The sequence below is a fragment of the Callorhinus ursinus genome, unplaced genomic scaffold (assembly GCF_003265705.2).
Source record: "Callorhinus ursinus isolate GAN/ISIS: 27379988/994484 unplaced genomic scaffold, GSC_fseal_2.0 scaffold31, whole genome shotgun sequence".
NCBI classification, from domain to species: Eukaryota; Metazoa; Chordata; class Mammalia; order Carnivora; family Otariidae; genus Callorhinus; species Callorhinus ursinus.
Window position 1 is genome coordinate 10,632,643 of NW_027397093.1, and position 13,958 is coordinate 10,646,600.

The 13,958-nt window shown below is 38.1% G+C and overlaps 1 protein-coding gene across 3 annotated transcripts in view; it reads right to left on the reverse strand.

The window, feature by feature from the left end:
* The window catches only part of SAMD8 (sterile alpha motif domain containing 8), a 40,909-nt gene extending 27,041 nt beyond the window's left edge, over positions 1-13,868 (reverse strand). For 2 of the 3 annotated variants that reach the window (XM_025850485.2, XM_025850487.2), the window contains exons 1-2: positions 13,661-13,868; positions 12,987-13,016 (exon numbers count right to left, since the gene is read on the reverse strand). In XM_025850485.2, coding sequence (XP_025706270.1) covers positions 12,987-13,016; positions 13,661-13,834 — 204 coding nt within the window. In that variant the 5' untranslated portion in view covers positions 13,835-13,868. The remainder of the gene's footprint in view (positions 1-12,986; positions 13,017-13,660) is intronic. The other variant, XM_025850486.2, reaches the window with a different exon arrangement.
* Positions 13,869-13,958: the final 90 nt, after the last annotated feature.

The window sequence follows — 13,958 nt, forward strand, 5'->3', positions numbered from 1 at the left end:
AAATATCATTTTTTCCTTTCTTCCAGAAAAGGAGAGAACCAATCTTTCCCTCTTTTTTTTCTTTTCTTCTCTTTCCTTTCTTTTTTCCTTCCTTCCTTCCTTTCTTTGAGGGAGGGGAAGGGGGCAGAGGGAGAGGAAGAGAGAGAATCCTAACATGGGAAATGATTTTACCATCCTGAGATCATGACCTGAGCTGAAATCAAGAGTCAGATTTTTAACTGACTGAGTCACCCATATGCCCCAAGGAGAGAATATTTCTGAATTCATTCCACAAGGCCAGTATTACCCTAATACCAAAACCAGGCAAAGACAGCACAAGAAGAAAATAAAACTATAGCCTGATAGCCCTTTAAGAATTACAGATGCAAAATTATAGATGCAATTATAGATGCAAAAATTTTAAACAAATCTTAGGCAATCAAATCCAACAATATTTAAAAAAGAATTAATACATCATAACCAAGTGGTATTTATCCCAGGAATGCAAAGTTAAACACTTGAAAATTGAAATAATTCACCATATTAATAAGCTAAAACAGGGAAACCACATGATTATCTCAAAAGACACTAAAAAAGTTAGGGTACCTGGCTGGCTCAGTTGGAAGAGCATGTGACTCTTGATCTCAGGGTCCTGGGATCAAGGGCTCCCTCTCAGTGGGGAACCTGCTTCTCCCTCTGCCTGCTGTTCCCCCTGCCTGTGCTCTTTCCCTTTCTCTCTCTGATAAATCAATCAATCAATCAATCAATCAATCTTAAAAAAAGCCTTTGACTCCTCCTTTGCCTATGCTCCAAGGAATTGATATATCCAATCGTTTTCAACCTGGCTACACATTAGAATAATCTGTTTAAAATAAAAAGTTTAAAAACATGCCTGTTCTACTGCCCATGCCCCACCCCAGAACAATTGGATCAGAATCTCTGAGGGGACAGAAGCTTGACATCTGCATTTTTTAAAAGCTCCCCAAGTGATTCTGAAGCACTATATTAGCATCCAATCTAATTCTGCTTGTTCTTCTATTTCTGGCTTGGCTAACATTTAATCTTTCAAATCCCTTCACACACATCTTATTTTATCCATTATATGTTGATTTCGTGTTGAGTAGCTGTCTCTCCTATATTATAATCTAAATGATACAACTGAATAAAACAGTTAAACATATACATAGAACTGCTGGTAAAGAAGTATCACACTCTAGGGTTGACTGCTGATATGTATTAAGAAAAATTGCATTTATTTTACACTAAAAATAATTCTTTAGAGTCTGTTTATAATACCAAAACCTAATACTCAGAAAACGGAGAATTTTTATTATTTTATTTTTTTAAAAGACATTTATTTGAGAGAGAGTGCGGGAAAGAGCGAGCAGGGGAGCGGCAGAGGGAGAGAATCTTTAAGCAGACTCCTCACTGAGCAGGGAGCCCCCAGGGCTTGATCTCATGACCCATGAGATCATGACCTGCACCAAAACCGAGAGTCAGATGCTTAACCACTGAGCCATCCAGGTGCCCTGAAAATTTTTATTATTTTTAAATAACTGATCAAATTTATCCACAATTTATATATTTCTGATAATTGTAAGGAAATAAGTCTTCAAAATATAGTAAGAATGCTTAAAAATACTATAATAAATATTTTTTTAAATCTATAAGTCCCTGGTAGGATTTAATAGCTTTATTTTCAACCCGTCCTTTAGCTTTAAGGAAAAGCAGCATGAGATGGTGAAGAGCAGCGAATTGGTTGTCAAAATTCTTGGAGCTTAATTTCATTAATATTAACACTTTAGGTGACTAAACTTTGTGGCATCTAAATACCTATCTGTAAAATGAGGGGGGAAAGAGCAAGCTAATAGAAGGAAACTAACATTTATGAATATCTATTACAGGTCAGATACCATCCAGGGTTATTTCACATGTGATTTCATTTAATAATAACAATAATAATAATAGCAATAATAATTCCTGCTTGATCTTTGCCTAGTTGCTTTGGGGACTCTGCCTGACTGGACCTGTTTTATCTTTTTTTTTTTTTAAGACTTTATTTTTAAGTTATCTCTGTATCTATATCCTAAATCACACACTCAACTCTGACCTGTGTTCAATGCATTTTCAGGAAGTAACAAGAGGCAATAATTAGATTAGCCAACGTCTTAAGACTTTACTAAATGCCAGGAAGTGTTCAAAGCGTTTTACTTGTATGCTCAAATAATTCTCACAACCATATAAAGTAGGTATTATTATCTTCCTCACTTTACAGATGCGATAACTGAAGCAGATGGATTAAATAACTTGCCAAGATAAATGTGTACTAGTGGTGTTATGAACAAACAATGAATCATGGAACACTGCATCAAAAACTAATGATGTAATAATATATGGTGATTAACATAACAATAAAAAATTAAAAAAAAATGTGTACTAGTAACTACTACAGACAAGTTTTCAACCCAGGCAATCTCATTTCAAAGTCCATGTTCTTACTCACTACACCACACCATCTCACATAAGCTGAAGGCTCTTGTACTTCTGTAGGGATTGAATCTCATAAATATTAAATATTTTCTAGTTATCAGCAGAGGAATTTATCAAAGGTTTTCAGTTACAGTACATAAAGATTACATAAATGAGACTGCCTAATGATGAAAGCTTTTTTTTTTTGATGGAAGCTTTTTGAATCACAAATTTAAACTGTTCAGTCTCAAACATTTACTGTCTGCTATATGCAAATGTCAAGTAATAAGGCATTGGGGATAAAGACAGTATTAAAATGCCCTCATGTTATGTTTGCTCACCTATTAAATATTTATTGTGCACATACCATGTGAAGGGTATTGCACTAGGCAAGTGGCACTTACCTAGATGAATCTGAAACAGAGCCTGCCCTCAATGATTTTAATCTAGAAAGGGATATTAAAGAAAGTCATTTTTTAAAAAAAGGTAAAATCAATTACAGCTGCTAGTTCTTTATATACATTATTAGCTCGCTTAATCCATAAAACATAACAAAGCAGTTTACTTAATGAAACGTTTAAAAAATTGGAAAGTTAAGGGAGTTGTAAAAGATAAGTTATTTCCAGTTGGTAAGATCAGAAGAGTTCTTGGAAGTGACATCTGAGCTGAGCCTTTAAGGAGAGATGGAACTGTGGATAGAGATGGAGAAATACAAGTACACTAGTAGAGGAAAACTGCATGAACAAGGGTATGAAGACAAAAAACAATGGAGAACCATCAGTGTTCACAGGGCATAAGGGAGTACTGGAATATTAAGTTGAAAACAGAAATTGGGGGCGCCTGGGTGGCTCAGTTGGTTAAGTGACTGCCTTCGGCTCAGGTCATGCATAATCTCGGAGTCCTGGGATTGAGTCCCCATCGGGCTTCCCCTGCTCTGTGGGGAGACTGCTTCTCCCTCTCCCTTTGCCTGCCACTCCTCTGTTTGTAAGCACACTCGCTCTCTCTCTCTGTCAAATAAATAAATAATATGTTAAAAAATATATATATATAAATTGGGGCTAGATCATGGAAACCTTTAATTGTCAAGTTCAGGACATTCTATAGACACGAGAGATTCTTTTTTTTAAGATTTTATTTATTTAACAGAGAGAGAGAGACAGCAAGAGAGGGAACACAAGCAGGGGGAGTGGGAGAGGGAGAAGCAGGCTTCCTGGCTGAGCAGGGAGCCCGATGCGGGGCTCGATCCCAGGACCCTGGGATCATGACCTGAGCCGAAGGCAGACGCCCAATGACCGAGCCACCCAGGCGCCCCTAGACACTAGAGATTCTTGAACAAGAGGATCACATAATGCATGTGCTTTACAGAGAATAATTGTCAGAAAAGTGTAAAACAGATTGTGAGGACTGAAGCTAGCATAAAAGTATTTAACAGACTGAAGGAAACAGCTTCTAAAAACTGATGATGAAAAATGATGATGCAAGAGATGAAAATGATAATGAAATGATGAAAAATGATGCAAGAGATGAAGGAAATACTACAGGAGATGAAAAAATGGCAGTGATTACACTCTTACTGACAAATACATTTTTAAAACCAGCACATGTAGGGGCGCCTGGGTGGCTCAGTTGTTAAGCAGGGCGCCTGCTTCTCCCTCTCCCACTCCCCCGGCTTGTGTTCCCTCTCTCGCTGTGTCTCTGTCAAATAAGTAAATAAAATCTTTAAAAAAACAAAACAAAACAGCATATGTAGACTTCTGCTTGTGGGAAGATGGAGTAGACATACTTTTCCCTATTACTCCCTGGACAAACCACACACCTGAGAAAGGACCCATATCTAGAACATATAAAGAATTCCCAAAATTCAACAGTAAAAAAACCAAAAATCCAATGAAAAAATGGACAAAAGACATAAATAGGCCTGTCATCAAAGAGGATATATGAGGGACGCCTGGGTGGCTCAGTCGGTTAAGAGTCTGCCTTTGGCTCAGGTCATGATCGCAAGGTCCTGGGATCGACTCCTGCGTTGGGCTCCCTGCTCATTGGGGAGCCTGCTTCTCCCTCTCCCTCTGTCTGTCACTCCCCCTGCTTGTGTGCACTCATGTACCTGGGTATCTGACAAATAAATAAAATCTTTTAAAAAAATAAACAGGATATATGAATGGCAGAGAAGTACATGAAAAGATGTTCAGCATCATTAGCTGCTAGGGAAATGCAAATTAAGACCATGGTGAGGTATCACTACACACCTATTGAACTGCTAAAATAAACTGGGCCAATATGGAATGTTATCAAGGATGCAGAGAAACTGGACCTCTTACACACTGCTGGGGGAAAGTAAAATTGTATAGCCATGCTGGATGATAGTTTGGCAATTTCTTTAAAAACTGAGCATACACTTACCATACAGCCTAGCAACTGTACTCCTACTCCTGGGCATTTATCCCAGAGAAATGAAAACTAAGGTTCACACAAAACCTGTATACAAATGTCCCTAGCTTCATTACTTGTCATAGCTGAAATGTGTATAAAAACAAAATATCTCACAATATGTAAACAGTTAAACTGTGAAACTGTGGCACATCCATACCATGGAATACTCAGCAATAAAAATTAATAAACCATGGATACACACAATCGATGGGACTCAAGGGCATTGTGCTAAGTGAAAAAAGTCAATCTCAAATTGTCACATACAGTATGATTCCCTTTATAATATCCTCAAATGATAAAATTATGTAGGTAGAAAACAGATTAGAGGTTGCCATAAGTTAGAAAGAGTGTGTATCAGGGGTGTGGAGGTTAACCCAAGGGAGATCTTTATAGTGATGGAATAATTTTATATGTTTTAAAAAAAATTTAGGCTTTTTAAGTTTTTAAATTTATTTATTTCAGTAATCTCTACACCCGAGGTGGGACTCGAACTCACAACCTGGAGATCAAGAGGTACATGCTCTTCCAACTGAGCCAGCCAGGCACCCCTCTATATCTTGACTGGTACAATGGTTAAACAAATCTACTCATGATAAAATGACACACAACTATAAACACATTTTGAACCAATGTCAATTTCCTGGTCTTGATACTGTACTATAACTATGTAAGATATAACTAGTGAGATAACTTGAGTGAAGGGTAAGTGGGATCTCTCTGTACTATCTACACAACTTCCTGTGAATCTAATTATTTCAAAATTAAAGCTGAAAAAACTTTTAAAGGGGCAAAATGTCCTAAAAAATAGTACATGTAGCCTATATATATATCTTTAAATAAGTAAAATGTCCAACTATTAATAGTTACTCCTCCAGTGAACTCTTTCACTCTCTACCTTAAATATTTCTAAAATTCCTAAATTTTATACAATGAGCATGTAATACTTGATATCCAAAGGGAAAAGATTCAAGAAAATGACAACAAGGGGTGCTTGGGTGGCTCAGTCGGTTGGGCATCTGCCTTAGGCTTGGGTCATGATCCCAGAGTTCCAGGACTGAGCCCTGCATTGGGCTCCCTGTTCAGCTGGGAGTCTGCTTCTCCCTCTCCCTCTACTCCTCTCCCTGCTAATGCACTCTCTCTCTTTCTCTCTTGCTCACTCTCTCAAATAGGTAAATAAAATCTTAAAAAAAAAAAGAAAATGAAAACAATATTACTTCTCAACTGTTTGAAGCACATCACCCAAATAGGTATGAATAGAAAATTTTAAAAATCAATTAATTCAACTATTAACCCATGTATGCATATACACACTAAATAAAAGGTAAGAAATACTGAGGCAACTAACAAGACCAAGAAGTCCAAAAGAACATCTGATTATATATCCAGCTCCATCACCCATTAACAGTATGACTTTAGAAAATGACTTAACCTTTATACTTTGAGACCAAGAGATTACAAACAGAATCTAATTAGAAACATTAAACATATAATGTTTTGTAAATCAGGATGACAGAATTCTTAAAATGGTAGAATTAGGAATGATCTGAAAGATCTAGTATAATTCTTCAGAAACAAGGAAGGCTTCAAAGTTAAATAAATTTCAGACAGCTATTCTGCAACAGAATTTGATATAAAACCCAGAAAGCATAGCAGTTAAGAATGCTGGCTCTGGAAGAGAATGAAGAGAATATTAGTTCTTACTCCATAGCCTTGTTAAGATTACCTGGAATTAATACACGTAATGCACTTATAATAATGCTTGGCAAATACAAACTGCTCAGTAAATGTAAGCTAGTATTGCCATCCTCATCAACTCCTCTTTCTGCTAGTGTTGCCCTAGGCCTGAAATTAAATCATTAGGACAGTCATCTATAATTAATAGTCAAACCCACTCTTAACTTTTGAAATCTTTGGGTTAATATGAAATAATTTTGAGTATTCGAAAACAATTGTAAAGTCTTATAAAGGTTTTGCTCAAGGTGGAATTACCTTTTAGGGAATCAACAGTGTAATAAAATAACATAAACAAAAAACCAAAATAACAACAGTGATTCCAGTTAATCAGAGTAGAATTCAACTCAACAGGAGTTCCTCATATAAACTAATTTAATACCAAGTTTAACTTAATAAAAATATTTCAACAAGAGTATAACAACCTCTAAAAAAATGTTATAGGTTGATGCAACTGATTATTGTTGATATCTACAAGTACTTCTAGGGGTACCTGGCTGGTTCTGTCAGTGGAGCATGTGACTATTGATCTCAGGGCTGTAGGTTTGAGCCCCACATTGGGTGTAGCGATTACTTAAAAATAAAATCTTAGGGACGCTTGGGTGGATCAGCCAGTTAAACCTTTGCCTTTGGCTTAGGTCATGATTCCGGGGTCCTGGGATCGAGCCCATATCAGGCTTCTTACTCAGTGGGGAACCTGGTTCTCCCTCTGCCTGCAGCTCCCCCTGCTTGTGCTGACAAATAAAATCTTAAAAAAAAAAAGTATTCTATACTTTAACAATTTGGGAAGAAATTGGGAAAATTCCCTCAAGTGACAGGTACTAATAACTGGAAAGAAACAAACTATCCTGCCGGTTTTAATTATGCAAACACATAATTTGGTTATGTGTTTCTAATTTATTATGCAATCTTTAGAATACAAAGGATGTATCAACAGGAGCACGCAGGTGGCTCAGTTGGTTAAGTGTTCAACTCTTAATTTCAGCTCTGGTAGCCATCTCAGGGATGTGGGATTGAGCCCCTCCTGCACTCCGTGCTCAGGTGAGGAGTCCGCTTGAGATTCTCTCCCTCTCCCTCTGCCCCTCCCCGTGTGCTCTAAAATAAATACATAAATAAATCTAAAAAAACAAAACAAAACAAAAAAACCCACAAAGGATATATCAGTAAAATGAAAACTTTACTTTCTGTGTGTCTTATAGAAACAATGTCTAGGTTCATATAGTGACAATGGTTTTAAATATGCTAGATTTTCCTTGTGGTTTCACTTGATCATGTGTACTCTAAAATACTAGAGTACAGCCTGAAGCAATTATCTTCTTTAAAAAACATACACTATCTTTAAAAATCATACATTAAAATGCCCCTAAAGGAATTTAGAACTGATGAAACTTGATTTATAAATATAAAATGTGCTATTTTTGAAAGTTGTTACTGATATGGTATACAGTAAAATTTTTATTTTTTATTTTTTTTTAAGATTTTATTTATTTGGGGGGGTGGGAGAGAGCACAAGCCTGGGGAGGGGCAGAGGGACAAGCAGACCCCGCAATGTGGGGCCCAATCCATGATGAGAGATGAAGTCAGATGCTTAACCGAGTGACCCAGGCACCCCTACAGTAAAATTTTATTTTTAAGTGTCCAACTCTTTTTATTTCTTTATTTATTTGAGAGAGAGAAAGAGTGAGTGAGAGGGAGAACACGAGCAGGGGGAGTGGGAGAAGCAGACTCCCCTGCCGAGGAGGGAGCCCAACGCAGAGCTCGATCCCAGTACCCTGGGATCATGACCCGAGCTGAAGGCAGTCATCCAACCAACTGAGCCACCCAGGTGCCTCCCCTACAGTAAAATTTTTAAAAATTATAATTTTCAAGTGATGTATAAAACCTAAAAAATAATATCCACATCTCAAGAGAAAAAAAGGGGGAAGAGATTTTTTAAAATTATATAAAGTTAATGTTAATATATTCCCCTTCAGGCAATTATACATTATAATTGAAGTCACACTGGGCGCCTGGGTGGCTCAGATGGTTAAGCGTCTGCCTTCGGCTCAGGTCATGATCCCAGGGTCCTGGGATCGAGTCCCGTATCGGGCTCCCTGCTCCTTGGGAGCCTGCTTCTCCCTCTGCTTCTCTCTCTCTTTCTCTCTCCCTCTGTCTCTCATGAATAAATAAATAAAATCTTTAAAAAAAATAATAATTGAACTCACACTAAAATAAGCTGAAGTCTAATTTTACCTAATAAAGCTTAATTATAATGCACATAACAGAGATAAATCATACCAGTCTGCAGATCCATAAACCAGAGCACAAAATTAATTTTTATGAAAGTAAAAAGCCTAAACTATAATGTAGAAGGACAAAGTTTACTTTGGGCATTTAACTCTGCAGTCTGTAGTATTTAGGACTATGAAGTTTTTTCTAATCTCATTTTTATTTTCTTTAATTCTAAATTAAAATCTTTTCATTGAGCAAACACAAAACTATTATTGTCTCTTTATATTTATCTAAAAATAGTTTACTTTTTTGGAAACAGAGCAGTGTTTCCAAAACATCTATGAAATCTTCTATAATTACAAGACAGTTACAAAGACCCTGAACCAATTTCGACCATTAATTTTTGAAACTCTAGCAGTGATTCTCTACTGTTTTGTTATGTTCCACTTTTAAGCAGTAGAGTTTGGGGTAGCACATTTGAAGAAAGGCTGTACTTCAGTTCTCAGATATTTTTTGCTGCCTGGACCATGCACTCTTACTACACTATGTAAAAAAAAAGGGGCGCCTGGGTGGTTCAGTCGTTAAGCGTCTGCCTTCGGCTCAGGTCATGATCCCAGGGTCCTGGGATCGAGCCCCACATCAGGGTCCCTGCTCGGTGGGAAGCCTGCTTCTCCCTCTCCCACTCCCCCGCTTGTGCTCTCTCTCTCGCTGTGTCTCTCTCTGTCAAATAAATAAATAAAATCTTAAAAAAAAATTTTTTTTTTTTAAAAGTCATGTATACCAAAGAACACAAACTTTTTCTGGCTCCGACTTGCCTTTAGACTAAGACTCCCACTAGCAGGTTGCACCTAATTCTATATCACATTCAAAACCGTCTCAGCACAACGAATAAGAATCTAATAGATAACACTGCCCAGTTTAAATCCTCAGTTACAGTAAAAGTTTTTACACAGTGATGAAAATTTAGTAGTAAATTTGATGAAGGGTTCTTGATCTGGCTGTATGCCAGTACAAAGAAATACACCAGCAAAGAAGCATATAAAATTCTAGTTCTTATTCTAATCACTAAAATGATATTTAGAAAGGCTAGTGGTTTGACATATTGATTAGTAAAATCTTTATTTTTAAATATGCTACACCTTCAAATCAAATCAACATAATGGAAAAGGAGAAACTGGCTCAAGATTTCAAAATCTATTACAATATTGTGAAAATATACCGGACTCGGGCCCCAAATTTAATGTATGGTTCCGGCAATCTTTGACTTTTATGACAATATTATATTGATGAAACTGACATTGATTTAATTTAGTCTCAAACTACCATTAATTTGCAGGCATTTCCAATAACTCAGTGATACAGTTTCACTTATAAGAAGACCCAAAATTAGTAGAATTCATGGTTCTCATCTCCTACTAGAATGTCTTACCGGTCAAGAATTTTAAGAGAACAAAGCGTCAAGATAATAGATACATTAGTACCTCTCCTGACCACTGCCACAATTCAAATGCTTAACTAAACCTACTATAAAAATTTGAGACAAATATAAATATAGGTCACTGACTTCACAACACCTCTTTGAGGTACATAGGATAAAAAACTGTTCTGTGAAACACTGTGATTAAACTGTTAACAATTAAACTATTGTAAAACAAGTTTTCCCAGTTTCTACTGTCCTAAGCAAGAACAAAGATAAACTCATGTTACATTCTGTACTGAAGTGATTTTATTACTGGGAGGACCCAGTGTGTAGTGAAGTAACAGAACATTTCAATATGGAGGCATGAAGTCTAGAGTCAGCTAGAAGGGGTCAGGCTTAAGATCCAGTGATGATGGCGCTGTATACATAGGGGGAGGAATATTGACACCACAAGTCTGTCACAAATCCATATCCCAATACTCATGTAACAAATTACGAACCAGTGACAGAAGCATCACGTAAATACTGAATTGATCTCCAAGAGAGCCTGGTTCACGCTCTCCAATTTTTGTTAACTTATGGACTTCTCAAAGCTAAGAGGACAGTAAGACCTAAAGTAAGAATCACTGTCATGATTAATGGCCATGTTAGATTCACACTACTATTAACTTCATATCCATCAGGCCTGGAGGTAAGAATTTTCAAAGAATATCTAATTAATATGGTCATTCTTATAAGACAAAATAACAACAACATTCATTAGAACATCTGTGATACAACAACTTCTCAAAAACAATGTTCAAACTTCAATTCTCAAAAAAGCCACGAAAATGTCTCTAAATCAGCTATGGCAAAGTTTTGAAAAAGCAGTGAAGATTTAGTGGTTAACAAAATAAGAATGTTTACAAGTAGTTGTGCAATGTGAATTAGAGAGTCTTTACAGAATGGAGAGTACTACTGAAATCAAAACTGATTTATCTAAGTATATCTGCACATTCTGCCATTGTGGTCATGATGGCTTCTTCTTGTCTTAGGGAAACTGCTCAAGCACAAAACTGATTTTCTTTACAACTAAGTGTGAGAACTGTCGAAGGGAAACAAAAATAACTATTAGGCATGCTAATATATTAATTGTACAACTCCATTTAATGGTTTACTTAATTTCATAGTAATATTAAGATGTAACCTTAATAGAGAGTTCTATTTCAGTTCAATTCCATAAATTTTTAAATGTTGAGACTTTTATTTAGAGCTAAGTATGAAGACATGGTCTTTAGAGAATCTCAATCTGGTGTCAGTTAAGCAGAAACATAACAGTAATACTATGTAACTTCCAACTAAAGATCATTTGTATTAAATTAGAGAAAAGGGAGTTAATCTTTTGACAACAGTTAAAGGAAAGAGAATTTATCTCTCCTTTGAAGAAATAATTGCTAGTTCACTGACGATATGACACAGTCTACACACATAAACTAATATTTAAAAGATTTTGCAATCAGTACATTTTCACTGCATGAAGATTAAACAGTAGATGCCTGTTTAGAGAAGAAACACTTGATTAAAAATGGCCAACAAATTTGCAAAATGTATAACCAAATAAAAAGTTATAAAAGTAATCTTATGAAACACAGCTAAAGACTTCCTGAAGCCATATTACAATTTAACAATTATAAAAGGAAACGAACTTATTTCTACTAAAGTGAATGTAAGTATTGCAATCATTTTTCTGGCACAATTATTGTTTCAGTACTATGTCTTCTGTAAAAGGTATCTATGTACCTTCTGTTTACTGCCTACTACAAGCACCCTCTATTCTTATTTTTCTAGATCACTCTATTAAAAATATTATTCATACAATATATGCAAAATTGCATTAATATTGGTCCTGCAAACTTGTCAAAAGTACCCCTTCAATTTTCAAGAGACCCCAATCCTGGAGTTATGAGTGAGAGAAAGAGCTGGTATACCTGGACTGTGGTGATTTCACATATACAGCTGACCCTTGAACAACAGGGTTTGAATTGTACGGGTCCACGTATATGCCAATTTTTTAAAAATAAATACAGTACAGTCCTGTAAATGTATTTTCTCTTCCATATGATTTTCTTAACATTTTCTTTGCTCTAGGTTACTTTATTATAAGAATACATAATACACATAACTTATAAAATGTGTTAACTGTTTATGTTATCAGTAAGGCTCCTGGTCAACGGGCCATTAGCTAAGTTTTTGGAGAGTCAAAAGTTATAGGGGATTATGACTGCATGCTTCTAAACCCCTGTTGTTCAAGGGTCAACTGTAGTTTTATAAACTCTTCTAACCAGACACCTGCACTGACCATATTTTTGTCCTGTAGTAAATACATGTGTCAACTCAAGTTGTCAAAGTGTAACCAGTCAATACGGAGTTTCTGTAAAACCTAAGTGTCCAAATTCTTGTTTTGCTTTTTTAAATTTAAAGGTAACGTATTAAATCTTTTTTCTTAAAGATCTAAACTTGTCTGATATCTAAAGTAAACTTTAAGAAAAACGATACAAAGAAAAAACCCACACTATTACTGTTAGAAGAAACCCAAATGATATCTTTATTGTCAGAATCACTCCTTTCACTACCTTTTCCAAACATCACTTGCCCACTTTCCCCCAGCCGTTGCGGCAAATCAGTGTTAAACACTGCCCCAGATTCTTAAAAGGAAAAAGGATCCACTGTCCACAAACGAGAAAGCCCCACAATCCAAGCATATTACCCTAGTGATCTTCGGCGCTTTCAAAGACACCTGTGAAAATGCCAAAGCCTTGAATTAGATCCCCAAGGGCTCCTTTTCTTTCTTGACCCCATTTCTCTTTTTCTGGCCCTTCAGGTCAGACGACTTCCTAACAGACAGCCCCTCCCTCTTCCAAACAAACCTAAATCCTTCTCCTAATTGGCAAACCTGCCCCCCGCCCCACACCTTCGGTCAGCTACCTCGTCCGTCACAACCCGGTCCCGTCTCTCTCGCCAGGCCATAATAGCGACCGTGGTCCTGGCTGCCCCCATCCCTCGCCCCCACCGCCAAATCCCAGAGCATCCCTTCCTCCGGCCCCTCATTCCCGCGGAACCCCTTGCATCTGCTTCCCTCACTACTCGGCTTCCAATACCCTCCAAGCCCTTGCCTCTTCAAAGCCACCTCTCCCTCAGGTCTCCCACTACCCTCGCCCCTCAGCCTCCAGCCATCGTCACCCCCCTCAGGCCCTCGGCTCAACAGCCTCCATTTCCCACAGATTCCATTCTAGAGCAGACTCCCCCGGCTCCCTCAACCGTCTCCTGTGGCCCCTCCGGATCCCAGTCCTAGGCGGCCCGGCTCCGCCCCTGACTCCCAACTCATCCTCGGCTGCGGGCGCCCCCCTAACTCCCCTCTCCTCAGGCACTGCTCCCGCTCACCTCCGCGGTCCGAGTCGGGCTTCCCCGACCCACCTCCGAGTCGGCGTCCGAACCGCCGTCGCAATCACCGGCCCTCGGGGCCTGGCCAGAGTGAAGCGCCTCGAGCGGCGGAGGCGGAGGCCGGGGAGGCGAGCCGGAGTGGAGGCGGGGGCGGTGGCGGCTGCGCGCAGGCATCGCTTGGGCTAGTCTCTGCCGCTCCCGCAGCCACTGGAATCCGAACCGGAACTGCTTCGGGAGGAGGGGCCCTATGGGCGTGAGGCGGAGCCATACGGGCGGGGGCGGGGCCCAAACCGGAAGG